This window comes from Pteropus alecto, unplaced genomic scaffold, assembly GCF_000325575.1.
Source record: "Pteropus alecto unplaced genomic scaffold, ASM32557v1 scaffold67, whole genome shotgun sequence".
Classification (NCBI taxonomy): Eukaryota; Metazoa; Chordata; class Mammalia; order Chiroptera; family Pteropodidae; genus Pteropus; species Pteropus alecto.
This window is the reverse complement of record NW_006441061.1, coordinates 5,896,637-5,912,772: the sequence shown is the minus strand read 5'-3', so window position 1 is coordinate 5,912,772 and position 16,136 is coordinate 5,896,637. Positions and strand designations below refer to the sequence as shown.

The following is a 16,136-nucleotide window of genomic DNA, read 5'->3' as shown; positions in this document are numbered from 1 at the left end:
TGTGCCTAACGGGATTTTGATAAAGCATTTCAAGTTTGCCCACATAAAGAGGGAACGGACCTAGCTGGGCAAGGCAAACCAGAAGTCAAGAAATCTCAATTTATAGCCTCAGAGGGTTCACTTTCTTGAGTGACAGGAGCATCTGATCAGGCCCTCATGGAGCACAGAACATCTGTCTTACAAGGAACCGCCAGCATTTCACACACGCTACCCCCGGTCCTCACTACGAACGCTTGTGTACAGGTTTCATACTTGAGTTAATTGGGCAGGAAAGGTCACAACGGTGGCGTGGAGAACATCATGTATAAAAGACTCTGGCAAAGCCCATTAGATTCTGCCTCGCATAGGCTGTCACTTTGCGAGGAAGCCATTTCCACCAGCAAAGAATGCGAAGACCAAAATAATTGTGGCACACCTGAAGGTCAAAACGCTCCAGGCTTTACAGCAGCAAAGACGCTTAATTTAGAACCACACACACGCAATTCTGACAATTGTGGAAACATCGCTGAACCAGATGACAGCAAGTTAAGTGGAGAATGAAATGATAATAAAGAGAAGGGAGGGAAAAAACACGCAATGCAAATGCAAAACCCGGACCCTGGCTGTTACCACACGTTTATGTAAAAGCGACACCAACTGCTCCCAGGAAGAGGTCTCACGACGCATGCCGGGCTTAGAGGAACAATGAGTGTGCTACTTCAGGGGAGCTGTGGCTATCAGGAAGGAGGCCTTTTATGAATCATTTAATGTTCCACTTCATCCAAAACGGTTCCGAAGTGAAACATTTCTTGCCCCAGGGATTAAACCGCTCTGTTGGTCCAGAGTCCGGGCCTGGCTGAATCTGGCCCTAGATGTACACCCTAAGCTGCCAAGGTCAGGAACCCAGCGTCCGCCTTTGTTCCAAGGTCTAGTAAGTTGCCAGCACTAAAGCTGGAGGCTGAGCCGCAAGACCTCAGAGGCCGGGGCTTTCATAGAAGGATGCGCAGGCCCCATGCTCACTCCGTGGCTCGGTGGGGAGGGCTGTGTCACCAGGCTCCTACCTGTGGATGAAGTTTTTCTTCTCCAGGTACTCCATGGCTGACGAGATCTGAGTGGCCATGTACAGCAGCACCACAGCATTCACCTCCTGCCGGTTACACTCTCTCAGGTAATCCAACAGGTTGCCATAGGTCATGAACTCAGTGATTATATAGAACGGGGGCTCCCGGGTGCAGACCCCTGCCAACAAGACATTGAGGGCTTCGGGGTGCTGCTCTACCCCCGACTGAACAAACATCAAAAGGGACTGGCACTGAAGGGGTCAGGCTTCTGAAATGGAGTCTGACTCGGTGCTAGTCTGGGCCCCACTTCTAAAGAAGGTTCCAAGCACTTGTGACTTGAGACTATGTCTCTGTGGGAGGGACATGGCCACGGTCTTTTCTTCCTCTTAAGCCAACGACCTTAAACAGGAAGCGGCTGCCACTGAGTTTAGAAGCAAAGTCCAGGAGCACAGCGAATGGCCTGAACTGCTGTTGGTTTACCCCTAAATGGTTATGTCTAATGGTTATGTCTTCTTATAGAATCTCTTTAGTGAAAGAACTCTTAAAAATTAAGTTTCAGAAGCCAACCTGCGATTTGCGTTTCATTGCTTTAGGTATCAATTTAAAGAAATGAAGTTCTCTCTCATACACACGCACGCACGCTCGCACACGATCTTACACAGGCCTCCTTTAACAGAGGGCTGAATGCTGGTAGAGAACAGATGTCCAAATCAGAGATCTAAGCGTAGCGAGCCATTCGTCTCCTCTCCGACAGCACCTGCATCGCCCTGAGGGTTCCAGTCAAAGGCCCTCCCTTCTGCGCTCCACACTCACCGAGTAACTGTACTAGGTTAGGGTGCTTGATCTCTTTCATCACGGCAGCTTCTTTCAAGAACTCCTCCACCTCCATGGTGTCCTCCTGCAGAAAAAAAAAAGTGGTGAAATTATTTCAGCAAGGGATGTGTGTGTGGGAAGGTATGATGGGGTGGTTGACATGAACTGGAGCTTTGGCAAACAAGCTTCCTGGCCCACCAGGTTCGGCCAGCGCATTGCTCTGCACAGGTTCTGAGGCAGCCGATCACCGTCTCAAGGGCACGACAAATTGCCTCTTTGGTGCTGAACTTTTGAATTCTCGCCCAGGGAAATACATCAAAGTTGGTTTGTACACGTTGGTGACCTGCTTCTGGTGGCGGCTCCGCGGACTGTACCTGTTTCCATCACTGTGTGGAGCTTGCGGGTGGGGGGGAGGTGTGTGCAGGCAAACACCACAAACATGGCGTTAGTTCCCTAAAGGACAGCTGGCTTGCAAGGGGTCTTAAAATGCCTAATGCACACACAAAACATCACTGGAAGAAGCTGAAATGTACTCGATTTAAGAGAAGAGACTCTGATGACACAAACAGATACTGTAGTATCAAAGAACGACACCTCGAAACACGGCAGAAACAGAGGACGTGGGACTGCTTAAGAATGGGGTGTCATGGGGTTCTTAGTGAAGCCGTCACCATTATCTGTCAGGTCAGCTACTCCATTTCTAAAATCATCTTCGCTAGCAGCTTCCCTAACGAGAGCCACAAGCATCATCGGCAGCAAGTTCAGTGTCTGGATGCTGAGGAGAGACAAAGATGTTGGCAAACGTGGTGATATTTCTACATTTCCTCATGTATTTTCGGACTCGGCTCCAGTCCGCGGGCCGTGGCGCAGTAATGAGGCCCTGTTACACGAGAACCGGGCTGCGGCTTACGTCAGGTGAGCCTCTCTGTGACTTAAAGAACCCACTGTCCTCTGAACTGACCATCAAAATGGGAAGCAGGTGGTGGTAAATGGCATGGTCTGTTCGCTGCGAGAACCTGGCTATAAAGACCAACGAGGGAAGCGAGATACCACCCTCCCAATTTCAACATGGATTTTGAGTTTGTCTGAAGAGAAAGACTGCATGGGAGACAGGGAATGACCTTCCTGAGAACTAGATCCCCCAAAAGGAAAACCTCATCAAGTTTACCTTAAATGTGGAACCTTATACACTGCACCTGCCCCTTCGGGGACAAAGGTCTAAAGTGTCCTTACCGTAGCATTCACTGTGACCACCCCACCCCCGTTCCTAGCCCCCGAACCTAAGGCAGACGTCCAGAGGACAGGCCCATCTCTGCTTAGCGCTTTCTTGCTTCGGTCAATCACATTTACAAGCGGAGCGTGACCAGTGAGTTACGTGTCAGGCCATTATCACTTTGCGTGCGGCTCTGTGAGACTGAAATTTAGAAAGTTATTGCTCTTTAAAAATGGCGAGCTGCTCTTAATGTCAATTAAACGTCACTGGTAGTCTCTGTGCCAGGCTGTGTGGGGGAAGAGGACGCACCCCAGCTGCCACCCCACGGGCGGGCTCCTTGATTCTTTAGAGTCCTCTCCACTCTGTCACGTGCTCAGCCGACCATGCCGTTTGGGGCGTGAAGTGCTCTGATTTGCCAGGGTGACACACTAATGTCAAAGGCTGGAGTGGGAACGCCTGCCAGGATGGGGGTGTCAGTGCTGCCCACTGAGGACCAGGGGCTTTAAGAATCTTGCCTGGCCAGCAACACATTCAAAAAGTAGCTCTCACATGAAGCTTTCCAGACAAGTGGAGTTTTTCGATTTTAAAGCACCATACGATAAACCGTGAACAGGGAAGTCATTTCAGAAACACCATTTGTCTTACAGCTGCTGACTCTTTTCTAAAAGAACCATGTTCTCGGTCTTAAGAGTCTTGGACATGCAGAAAGAACAATACAGCTCTCCAAGGCATCCTTCTTCTTTTTGTCTTTCTCTTTTCATTCATTCATTCATTCATTCATTCATTCATACACACACACGCGCACGCGCGCGGACAGTATAAATAAACCCTTGTTTTTTTCCTTCAGGACAATCAGTGGGAACGTGTCTCCCCCTGCTGGAATCAGACTGGGCTCAACTCACAGTCTGAACTAACAGCATACTACATTTATAGTTGGGTTCAAGTGGAAATATCCCCAATGTTATTCTGTTAAATTTCTTTACTTTCATTAAAAAACTTTCCACCATGTTTTTGAAGAGAATTCTTCCTTTACATAGTAAAATAAAACTAACTCAGGTTAATTGGGGTGAGGGCAACACTTTGAGTAAAAACTGTGAATTTCAGCCTTGTCTGTTTGGGATGGAGATGGGTCAACTGGCCTCTCTCCACAAGGACTGATGGGCTTGGCCCAGATGCAGATGAAGGTTTGGGCTGGTCCAGGGAAGAGGTTAAAAGGCGGCTTGTTAATACTGACCAAGCCCTGCCACTGTGTAGCCAGGTGTTACTTATGGAACAGGTAACACAGCAGTGATCTCTGAAATTGTTTCTTCATTTATACAGGTGGAAAAGACAGCAGTATCTGCCCCAGTGCCAAGTACAGTGCCCAGCCCCTGGCCAGCAGCCCACCAGTGGAACTCACTATTATTTAAGACGGCTGATCTCGATTTCTGAGAAGCAGACTAAACATATAGCTTGTATGAAAGACAAGCAGGTTCTTTAACACAGTTTTTTGTCTTTCTCACAGATACATTCTCCTGGACTCAACATCTCACAGGTATGTTCTAACCAGCTTCATCCTGTTTGCTCCCTGGTCTCACCTTCAACAGTAAGTATCCTACAGCATAAAAAAGAACACTGTTTTTAAAGATGGCTCCGCCTCCTGCTGCTGCTGTACAGCTTTTAGTGCTCTCTCTGCTCCCTCTCAGCAAGGAGCCCCCTGGGCTTGGGGCAGGGCTCCTGTTGGACAGAGATCAGTTTCCACACGCTTCTGATTCTTACCCAAATGTTAGCTGAACGACGTTACAATCAGTGAAGTACCGTCCTTCACTCCGGGTGGACCAAGGCCAACATGTTTAAAATCACACAGGAGAGATGGGGCAGAGTTTCTGAGCTCGACAGAGGAAGGCGGTTCACAAACCAGGTATGACACTGGAAGCTCAAGCAGAAAGTCCACAAGAAAGCACCTCCCAGAGGAAGCCCCAGAACGCTGATCCCCCAATACCGCACCTGTACCTGGCTCTGCAGCCAGCAGAGAACCCAGTGCGAGAGCAGGGGTCACAAGGCGACAGCGGCCTCTCTCCCCAGTGCACAGCCCTCTGGGGAAGCCAGAGAGCACTGTGCGGGACTGCCCCGTGCGAATGCTGTCACAGAACCCTTCCCTCTCTGCTCATTTCTGGAGCTCTCCAATAAAACCGATCTCTTTGGGGGGAAAATAACAAAACTAAACCCCCAGCCAAAACGCCCTGTGTTGGTGAGGGTGCGGCACACAGGCACGCCACCCTTGCACTGGCGGTAGAGTGTAAAGAGGCAGGAGTGCCCTGGGCGGCAGCTGAGAGTGTGATCAGAACGGAAACGCACGTGGTCCTCAATCCGGCAGTTCAACTCTGAGGAGCTGACCCGCCAGGAGTCTCTCCCGTATGAGCAAATAAGGACTCCCTGGGGACTGTTCCGAACAGCCAGGTGTTGGAGAGAACACAAATGGCCACTGAGGGCTGGTACACGCTGAAGTATATCCACACAAGGACAAGACGACCTTGTGTGCGCTGACAAGGATCAACGGTCACGACGCATTAAGTGGACATAAAAGGTACAGAGCAGTGTCTACAGCATGCTGCCATGTAGTTAAAAATAATGCGCATGTGGACTATTTCTGGAAAGATACAAGAATCAAGGGTGGAGGAGACTATGCGCATATATGACCTATTTGAAAACCAGGTAAAGAACTGGGTACAGTTTTAAGTCAACATTTTATAACATTATTTTCCATTATTTTAATGGTAAATCTGTCAGTTCACTTATGATTTAATCTTAATGTCACAACTAGACTAACAGCAGTCTTTTCTAAATTCTATTACTTATACAACTGTTTCATAGGGGAAAAAAAACACTTACAAACTAACTTTTGGAATACAGCGCATGTGAAACTTGGGGCTCCCCGTTCTTGACAGTTGGTTCTCTTAGGCTCATCCTGACTTAAATACAGTTAGTACAGGGGTAAAGCTAAGCCTATGACCCACTGTCAAAACGCAAACTAGCAGTTTCCCATCAATGGGCCTTGGTTGTAATCCCAGTTTCCCACCCATAGGGGTCAGACCTGTGCCTCCTTTTTTCATGTACTCATCCTGCCGTCCTGTCTCTATGCTCAGAAGGTATAGGACCTAATACTGCCTAGTGGTTCAGTATGGAGTCGTGGTTAAAAGTAGGGCCTTGCTCCCCCTGCTGGTTAAAGAAGAGCTGACTCTGCCCCTTGAGGGGCCAGCAACACAGAACAGGCAGGACAGGGAGGTGGGAAGAGACCAAGACACAGGTGCCCAGTGAGGTGCCCAGTGAGGTGCTGGATGAGAACGGCTGAGCGAACGAAAGCCTGGGCTAGAGCTGGTAGGGTTTTCCAAGGAGTCCTGGAGAAGAAGGAAGACCAGAGCTATCACCTCTAAGGGAAGTGAATGGGGGAGAGGGGAAGAGTGATTTTTAAGATGCGTAACTGTGGTTTATGTATATTTTGCAGGGTATATGAGGAATGAGAACCTGAGCGACTAATAATAATAATAATAGTAATAACGACAATAGGGCTTTGGAGCAGGATGTCTCGGTTTGAATCCTGGCCCTGCCACTCCCAGTGGTGTGACGCCGGGCCAATTACAAACCTCCCTCTGCTTCGGTTTTCTCAACTGTGAAACAGCGCTAGTATCACGACCCTTCTCTTAAGGTTGCTGTAAGGATGAAATGAGATGCTATATGAAAGGCACTCAGAACTCTGCCGGGCACGTAGTAAGAGCTCAATCAATGGTAGCTATTACCTGTCATTTAGAAGCCAAAGTTCTCTACTTCTGTAGTAGAGATAAATGCCCAAATACATAATCTCATTGGACGAGTGAGAAACAAGCTGCAGAGATGCTTTTTGTGCTGGGCGGGGCAGAGGAGGGAGCATTCACTTCACAGTGCCTCAGCACCGTATCCTGGGCTAACGTGCCTCTGGACAATGACGCATTCCCCTTCCCTAATCGGCTGGGGTGACGACTCACAGAACTCCACACAACCGGATCCTATACTTTGGGACCACACATTACTAAGGCTCTTGGGGAGAATCAGTAACAGTATATAATAAAAAGTTGAACCATACATCATTAGAAAAGTACATTCTAACAGGCACCCACTTCCAGATAATCCTGATTCACTGGTAACAGAAAACCACCACCACCACCACCACAGAGCTCCAGGAGGTCCCGCCTCTGAAATCCCCTCCTTCAGGCGGTCAGAGAACAATGCCACGGCATCGGCTACTGGGCTCGGTTTTCCCCACATTTCAAATTGCACACACTCAATCTCTTTTTAAAGCTTTTGAACAAGCCCTGCCTGGGCTGAAATCTAGTGTACTTTGCGCTTTTACTCCTCCTCGTTCCATTTCTGCAGATTCTGGCAAATGCCTGGTGATGCCCAGGCCTTTAACAGTTTCTCGAGCTGGTCAAGGCCTGGTGTCTCTGGGCCTGGTCTTTGATCGTGTGCCAATCAAGATGCTGCAGCACAAGTACATGCCTCTCCCTATGCTCCCCCCATCTGTGAGAGGAAGGGCAAGGGCTGTTCAGTTCTTTCTAAAGATGGCTCGCCAACATAGCCATCTTTGTGAAATGCAAATACTATCATCTTATTCGCATGCACCAAACCCTTCCGTGGGCCCCACTGCTTCCAGGGGACCACCCCAGCTCCTCGGCTGGGTTCAAGCCCTCTGTGACTTGTGCCCTCTTTGCCCTCCACCTCTCTGCTCCCCTGGCCAACTCCTGGTCTCCCACTACAGCCCTGGCCCAGGATTCCCTTCATGCGCTCTCCCCGTCAGGCAGAGCTCAGTCCCTCCTTTGGGTCCTGTGAGGTGACACAGTGCCGGGCTCGCGCCTGGCGTGGCCCTTATCAGACTGCACAGCTATTACTGTTGCACTTGCCTCTGTCTCCCGCTGAGCAGGCCGCCTGCCTCCAGCCAGACCGCTCTAGCGACCCAGATGAGCGTGAAGTGAGGGACTCGGCCTCACTCATTTTCACAGTTCCCGTGCTAAGCCAGGGTCTGGCAAACAGAAGTGAGGAACTCGATAAATGCTCATTAATCTTTAAAAAAATCCTATCTGGAAAATATCTAAAAGTTCTTGAGGTGACCCGAAACCACACTCTCCCTCCCGTGTCAGCCCTGCCCCAAGGACCGATCTCAGGGGACACATTTAATATAGTGCCAAGAAGCCAACTTTGGTTTCTAGGACTAAAGAATGTGATCGTTCCACGTAAGGGTCACTGTGTATCAGCCAGAAATCATACTTTCCCTTTTACTGCACCTCTGAGTGAAGGCATCAGGGAAACAAAGAGTCCCTAAAGCAATTTGGCTGCACCGGTCTCCAAGCATGCACCCAGCTGACTTTCGAGAAGATAAACACGGTTGGGTCCATTTTTCCCACCAGTGGGTGTTTCAGTTCTTTTTCTTTCCTAATAGTTACAAAAACGGGCTCATTCTCGATTTCTGTGCAGGTCAACGCAGTTGAAGTTCTCAGGTGAAAATAACGCAGGTCGACACTAGGGGACACTCTCGCCACAAAGCGTGGATCGCGTTTTGAAGAAGGCTGCAAAATTAAAACTTCCTTCCTTGGCGTCCTAAAGCTTTCAAAGAACTTCAAAAGAAAACTTCAAAAGAAAAACAAACTGCCTGGAAACCACAAACACTATGCATTTCGTTGAGAGAGTGAAAGTCAGAGATAACAAGAAAAAAAGCGGGGCATCTGAGTTAGTAAGAAGCCTTAACGTTTCCTTAACTCCAGAAGTCTGGACGCACAGTACAGAGAACAGGAAGGAACCTGCCAGGAACTAAACAGCACTTGCTTTCCAAATGTGCCAACAAAAATCCACAGAAAAGTCAAATGCATTCTGGTTAAATCTTTCTTTTAACACGCAAGAGGTTTTTTTCCCTTCTCTTAACTCTCAACAGGAAGTGATCCAAATGCCACACAAACAGAACGGAAACCCACGGCTTTAAAAGACACTTGCCATAGAATGAAAAAACTTCTCCAAATGACTAATCTTTTTACACCATAAACCACAGCACTGCTCGGCTCTCACCATATGTGGAAACACACTGAGATTATAAAAATGACTCAACACGTACCTAAAACACAGATGACGAGACTGACGAGTCAACGCCTCGGCACCGATCACCCCCCGGACCTGTATGCAGGAGGCGGGCCACCTGGAAAGGTGCACCACCACACACCAGCAGCCAACGCACCGCGTTTGACTGAGGCGCCGTGAGCAGCGGCGGCTCTACCTGGAGGCGAATGGGCAGTCCCGGGCCTACCTTCAGCGTCTTCACGGCCACCGTCAGGCTGTATTTCTTCCACACGCCTTCGTACACCTCCCCGTACTGGCCCCCGCCCAGTTTGTGCTTCATGGTGATGTCCGTGCGCTCCATCTCCCACTTGTCGTAGTTGGGGGACACGCCGTAGACGGTGGGCTTGTTGCGCTTGGGGGCTGGGTAATGGAGAGTGGTGATGAGCCCGTCGGCCACCGTTGAGTGATGATGAACCAACTCGGCCAAAGTGTTGAAGCGGCTTTCTGAGGAGACGTAGAGCTGGGAAAAACAGGGACAGCCTTCAGCCCACGGAGCAGACGCGAACTCAGACAACCCCGGCACACCAGCTCTGCGGAGCCTTCCCATAACGCACAGCGAAAGCCCAGGGAGCGGCTCTCCACGCAGGACCCAGTTTCTGGAATCCACTGGCGTCGAGGATGCCTGCTCTGACTGACTTGCTAAGGCGGGAAGATGCAGTAAAAGGCCTCAGGGCCTTCTGCAGCTGTCGCTCCCTCTGCCTGAAATCCTCCACCTACCTAAGCCTCACATGCCTGCTCCTCTCACCATTGTGAGCCCAGTGAAAACGTCCACGAAGTCGCCCCTGACCACCCCACCAGAAGTCGTCACCCAGCACCAGTCACACCCTATCATCCATCTTACTTCTCCACATTTTACTTACCACTGATAATCCCCATTTATTGGCTTGATCGCTGTCGCCATCTACCAGAATGTCAGCTTCATAAGAGCAGAGCCCTAAAGCTGTCTGTTTTTATCCTGTATCCCCAATGTCAAGAACAAGGAATGAGCACGTAATAGGTACCCGATAACAGCTGATTAAATTAGTGGAGAGTGGAGCTTATTAAATGTTTGCCCATTAGAAAAGAAAATCTTAAAGAATAATTATGCTTCTTATGCCTCTGCCAGGGGCTGCACCTGCCACCCTGGGCAACCTCACCAAGGCCACATTTGATGCCGTTTCTAAGACTTACGGCTACGTTACCCTCGACCTCTGGAAAGAGAGCGTGTTCACCAAGTCTCCCCATCAGGAATTCACTGGCCATCTTGTAAAGACCCACACCAGAGCTTCTTTCTGTGCAGAGGACCCAGGCTCCAGCTGTGGCCACCACATAATTTCATACAAGAAAAAAGTGAACTGAGCCTGTTAAAACATTATGTTTATTACTAAAACCTATCATTACCTATAATTATATGATTATCTAGAACTAAAGAGGATCACAGATGAAAATCACTAAACAAAACACAAACCTCCTCATTCCCACTCCCTCAACTTGGGCCAAGTAAGAAGCATCAGAGGCCAAGACCTGCAAGGCCCAGCGGGATGCCCTATGGGCTGCTCTGGGCAGTGTCTCCAGGAACAGAGTGGGGGCCTGGAGGGCTGCACGACGGCCACCCTGGCGTTCCCACGGCCGGGAAGTCGGGAGAAGGGACTGCAGACACGAGCGCCTGAGTCTCTCTGGGATGCACGGCGGCGAGCACCTGTGCAGGGAGCACCTCCACAAGGAGTGCTCGTCTGGACGCAAGTGAGGCAGGGAGGAGGCAAAGGAGCAGATGACAGAGGAGAACAACGGGGAGGGTGACGGCTATCTATTCCTCTGTGTCAGTGGTGTGGTGAGGGAATGCTTCTGTGGCAAGAGCCATTCCACATTAACCACAGAGGACAGTGGGCTCCAGGCACATCATGGAATCTACTGGCTCACTCGGAGCAGCCGGCGATCGCTGAAGGGGGAGAGGATCCTAAACGCCACGACTAGGCGTCTGGAAGTCTTGCCCAAACTGCAAAGGATGTGGGAAGGGGAGTACCGATGTGGACCAGTGGTGACGCCTGGGGCAGGAAGGATAGAAGGGAACATCGGTCAGCTGTAGCTTAACATCTTATTACTTAAAACAAGGAAAAGCGGGGGGAAAGCTTGAAACGCATGGCAGGGCCAAGGCCTTGGCTGCTGGTTACAGCAGGTTCCACTATTCTGTTTGTAGTATCAGATAATCGGAATATTTTAAAAGAGGGCAATAATAGCAAATATACAAGTTGCTTCCTTCTATAACCTTCAAGAGCGTAAATAGGATTACTTAACAATTTTATTTTATTTTTTTGCTTGGGGAGATGACCTAAACAAATTAAAACTCAGGCAAGCTAATGGCAAACTCTGGCTTACAGGTTTATAATTTACGATCTTTTGGCAGCAGTCCTACTAAAATAAAATTCTGATCAGCCCAAGAATTGTCCAGAAAGACTCCATAGCTCTGGGGAACTTGTCCCTCTGCAAGATGGTGCCTCCAAATGGCAGGACCTTTCAGGACGAGGCGGCAGCTCACCAGGAGGCCCCACTCTTACACATGACAGCACTGAGGAAAAGCTCCGAGGTGACTGGCCTGGGGACATGCTATGCAGCATACTCAGGCCCCTGAATGCTGGCACAAGAGTGCCGCTGGGAGTGGCAGACAGTGTTACCGAGCCTGCCCTTGGCACACACAGCATTCTTATGTGTCAGTCGTGACTTAAGTGCAGTTCCCAAAGAGGACAGGGTGAGCCTCGGGGACAGCTCCTAAGCCCCATGCCTCTCTGGAAAAGTGTCAGTTGTCCAATTACTTAACTGCGGCCTGCAATGCTCTAAGCCCTCTCCTGAGTTGGCTGAGCCATTCCAAGAAAGCCCCTCGCCCCCACCTCCGCCCCCGGAATCCGAACGCCTCTCTCAGCCTGGAACTCACTGGCACAGTACAGGGCAGGTCACCTGGGAGCAAGGCTCATGACTTATTTCTCCCCATCAGCTTGAAAGGAGTGCTCCCCACCTCGAAGACCACGCTCCCTCAGTCGCACAGAATGACCAAGCTCATGCAGAATCTGTTCTTGGTCTCATCTGATTCCCTCCCAGGCTCCCAGGTGAGAGATTTCAGTGATGGGAGGTTTCACCGAATGGGCAGACTTTATCCTTTTGAATAATTAAGTTTACAGACCCTATGACTTAGTTCATCTTTCAATATAAAATTTATACACCAAGCCTCTGTGGCTAAATATTAAAGCCACGCCCCTGAAACACACTGCACAGCCGTCTTCTAACGGTCAAGTCGGCAGCCTCTGTCTGATTAGTTCTAGTTCTTGAGCAGCACTTGCTAGTGAACACGGTCATCTTCACCAGGAATGCGTGGCACGTTCAGAGAAGAACGTGAAATCAGCATTCTGAATGGCATGTCAGTATGCTGTGCATTCGTTCATATAAACACTCTGGGTGCTCAGCCAGGGCTGTGCCTTGTCTTAATTGTGCAGGAATCTGAAAGACAAGACTTGTCAAAGAAACTCCACAGAAATGGCTTGCCTCCTGACAGCCATACTCACAGACTTATCAGAGCTTGGACCCGTGCACCCTCCAGCTGCCTCAGACTCCGGAGACCCAATGTGCATGTACTGTTTACACGCTGCTCAGCTAGAAGCATCATTCCAAGAGCATCTCATGTACCAGCAGAAAGGCAGTACTTAATAATTAAGCAGTAATTAATAATGCTCCCAGTCTCTTGCACAAGGGAATGTCAGCCATGTTTTGGTGGGCTTTTCACCGGGATGCCTGCCCCTCCTGAACCACTGTCAGCGTGGGTAAATCTTAAAATCCAAGACGCTATATAAGGTTGGCCTTTCTTGCCACCTCTGCTAAAGCTTAAGCCCAAATTCCATTCCCGTCAACCCGAACCTGTCACTTCAGCAGACTGGAGGAAATAAATGTCAGCTAGGCATCTCTTTGAAGAAAAGGAAAGACTCTGTCGAGGCTGTCAGGAACTGCAGAACTTGACAGTGGCACCCCACAGAAGTAAATAAGGTGGAGGCACCAAAAAACACAGATGAACTGAGAGGGACTTAGGCGGCAGGGAGTAGGGTGGAGAAAAATCAGTCTTTAATTCCCCTATGTTGGCAGAGGATTACAAAGTTTGAGAAAGGATCAAAGAACCACCACCAAATCCCAGGGTATCTGATGATTTTTAGACTGTCAAGACTCCTAGGAAACAGCAATGGCTGTCTGGTGAGGCCCTTTCAAGAGTCCAGGTCCAAACTCCCTAGTCCCAGACTCTGGGCCCTGAGCTGGTGACCCTGGGCTGGCTGACTACCCAAAGCTCAGGGACATGGGGAAAGAGGTAAAGTAGAGCCAAGAGGGTGGGGACAGAAAGAAATCCTTTGGGGCCTTAGAGAAGAATCTTCTAAATTCGGTTGTTTTTTAAAGATTAGCTAATTTCAGAATAAGAATTCAATTTATTCAACCCTAGCCTGTCCCTCCTACCAACCTTAAATTTTCCCCTTAGAGACCCAACAAGGACTGCGTCAAAGCTCTGCTATGAGCAGCTTTCGTCAGTGCCGAGCCACAGACTCACGCATCTCTGTAGTACCTCCCATTCTGACACTGTTCTACTCATTCCAGGGACGCAACCCCACCCAACACTGGCTCCTCAGGTGTGGCCCTCGGAGAGGAGCCTCTGCAGACGGTCTGCCTGGTGACCCCATGCGACCAGAAGTCTCCAGATGCTCGGACAGCTGAAGGGAGGGTCTCTGCCAGGGAGCGGGAGGACAAGAGGCCTAGGATACTTCGAAGAGCTGCCCAGTGATAGGTAGTGACTGATCATATGAGGTCCCCATGCTCCACCTGGAGTGAGAGGAAGCTGGCTTTTATATAAAAGGGCTGGCTTCCTCAATGGCTGACTCTCAAATTCTGCAAGTCATGCACCCCCCAACAGGCCTTGTTCTTTCCCTTTGAGCTGTCAAACTAGATCATGACTGCCTGCATCTGTTCCAAGGATGCCGATTAAACAACTCCAGAGAAAAGAGAGCACTACCCTATTCAGCACAAACCTCAGCTGATGACTAGTGCAGCATGGCTTGCCCTGGACAAACAGCACAGAGAAGAAACCACCTCCCTTAGGGGCGGTGTCCTCAGGTGTCCTAAGTCACTAAATAGGCACCCTTGAGGTCTGAAGGCAAGGTTCGAAAGGGCTCACCACCCTAATACATCCTGCAGAAGGAAGGACCGAGCTCCAACCTAGCGTAAAAACGATGACCTGAAAAGCCAGCTGGTAAGGCTGATCGCTAGTCACACGTCGACGACAGACGACGTGGTCAGTCGTACAAACTATGGCACTGTGTAAAGACATCTGCGGTGATGGAAAGTGCTGATACTGACAATAGGACTTTGGCCAGAAAACCCTGACACATGGGGAAGAAATGCAACAGATAAGAACATTAAGTACACACACACACACACACACACACACACACACACACACACACGTTTGTGTGCATGTGCATTTGTATGGTATAAATGTGTGATGATAGTCATAAGAATGCTAAAAAGAGGGAACTAGTCCTACCAGAAAATAAAACATATTCTAAAGCTATACCGATTAAGTCTGGTATTGACATATGAATAGACTAATGAAAGACTACAGAGAGTAGATCGACAGACATAAATATATATGCAAATCTGGTGCATTTCAGATATGTAGGAAAAGATAAATTCAGTAAATGGCATAGGAATCACTCAAAATACGACACATGCGAATTAAACATTAACGCGATATCAACTCTACCAACTAGTGACAGAGATGTTTTTACAAGTCTGATAGTATACTGCTGATGACAGTGAGGAAAAACACACACTCTTATATGCTGCTGGTGAGAAACACATCTGTACAATTTCTATAGAAGGTAATCGGGCAATATCTACACAAATTTTAATCACATATAACCTTCAATCAATTCTAGCAACTTATCTTGCATACTCTCCACTGTGCAAAAGAAGTATGTGCAGTGTACTTCCAAACTGCAGGGCATGACCCAGTAGGGGGTCTATGAAATAAATTTAGTGGATTATGACCACAATTAAAGAGAAACAACAGAATGGAATACAAAATATCAGAGTGCATTACATAAATTAAGAGTAAGTAGGGGTTTTACCTTTTGTTATTAGTGTATCTGGTGGTGATGTAAAAAAATTTTTTTTTACAGCAGGCCAAGATTTTTTTAAGAGTAGAAAGCCACCTCATAACATTATTTGTAACAGCATAAAACTGGAAACAACCTAAATGTCAACCAGCAGGGGACTGCTTAAATAAATAATGGGCCATCCGTGCTGTGCAGTCAGTAATAGGAATGAGGCAACTCTAAATGTGCTGTCATAAAACAATCTCCAAAATATACCATCAGGTGGGAAAAGCGAGATGCACAACAGTGTGCAGTATGCATCATTTGTGTTTTTTTAAAAACGTAAACATATATGCATCTGGTAACTCTGGAAGAAACTAGTTACAGTGGCTGCCTCTGGGCACGGAAGTAAATTAGGAGACAGAATTACTTTTCATTGTAATTCATTTTTTTAAACCATGTGCATGTATTACATGTTATTAAAAAATACATACACCATCTGGACCCACCCCGGCAAGCCACCTATCTACATCCTCAATGACGACACAGTGCAGTAGAGCAGACAGTGTGGTCGCAGCCTAGTTCCATCAATTTACTCACTGTCATCTTGGGCGAGAAATTTCATCCCTCTAAGCCTCATTTCCTTTCCTTACTGCAAAAATGCAGCTTATAACAGTACCTGCCCCGAAGACTGACTGAGGTGAGCTTTAAGTGAGATGAAGACTGAGAAATGCCCCAGCACACAGTAGGGGCAGTAACTATGCTCGTTCCTCCCCTCACTTCATGGATTCCTAAGGACTGTTGATATGATCACATTCATTTACAAAACTATAGCTTGGGTTTGGAAATCCACGG

At 48.5% G+C, this 16,136-nt stretch overlaps 1 protein-coding gene across 1 annotated transcript in view; it reads right to left on the bottom strand.

Annotated features, from left to right (window-relative positions):
- ABL1 (ABL proto-oncogene 1, non-receptor tyrosine kinase) overlaps positions 1-16,136 on the bottom strand; it is a 109,882-nt gene that overhangs the window by 10,731 nt on the left and 83,015 nt on the right. The window contains exons 4-6 of the mRNA XM_006918062.3: positions 9,371-9,643; positions 1,854-1,938; positions 1,041-1,218 (exon numbers count right to left, since the gene is read on the bottom strand). Of these exons, the coding sequence (XP_006918124.1) occupies positions 1,041-1,218; positions 1,854-1,938; positions 9,371-9,643 (536 nt within the window). The remainder of the gene's footprint in view (positions 1-1,040; positions 1,219-1,853; positions 1,939-9,370; positions 9,644-16,136) is intronic.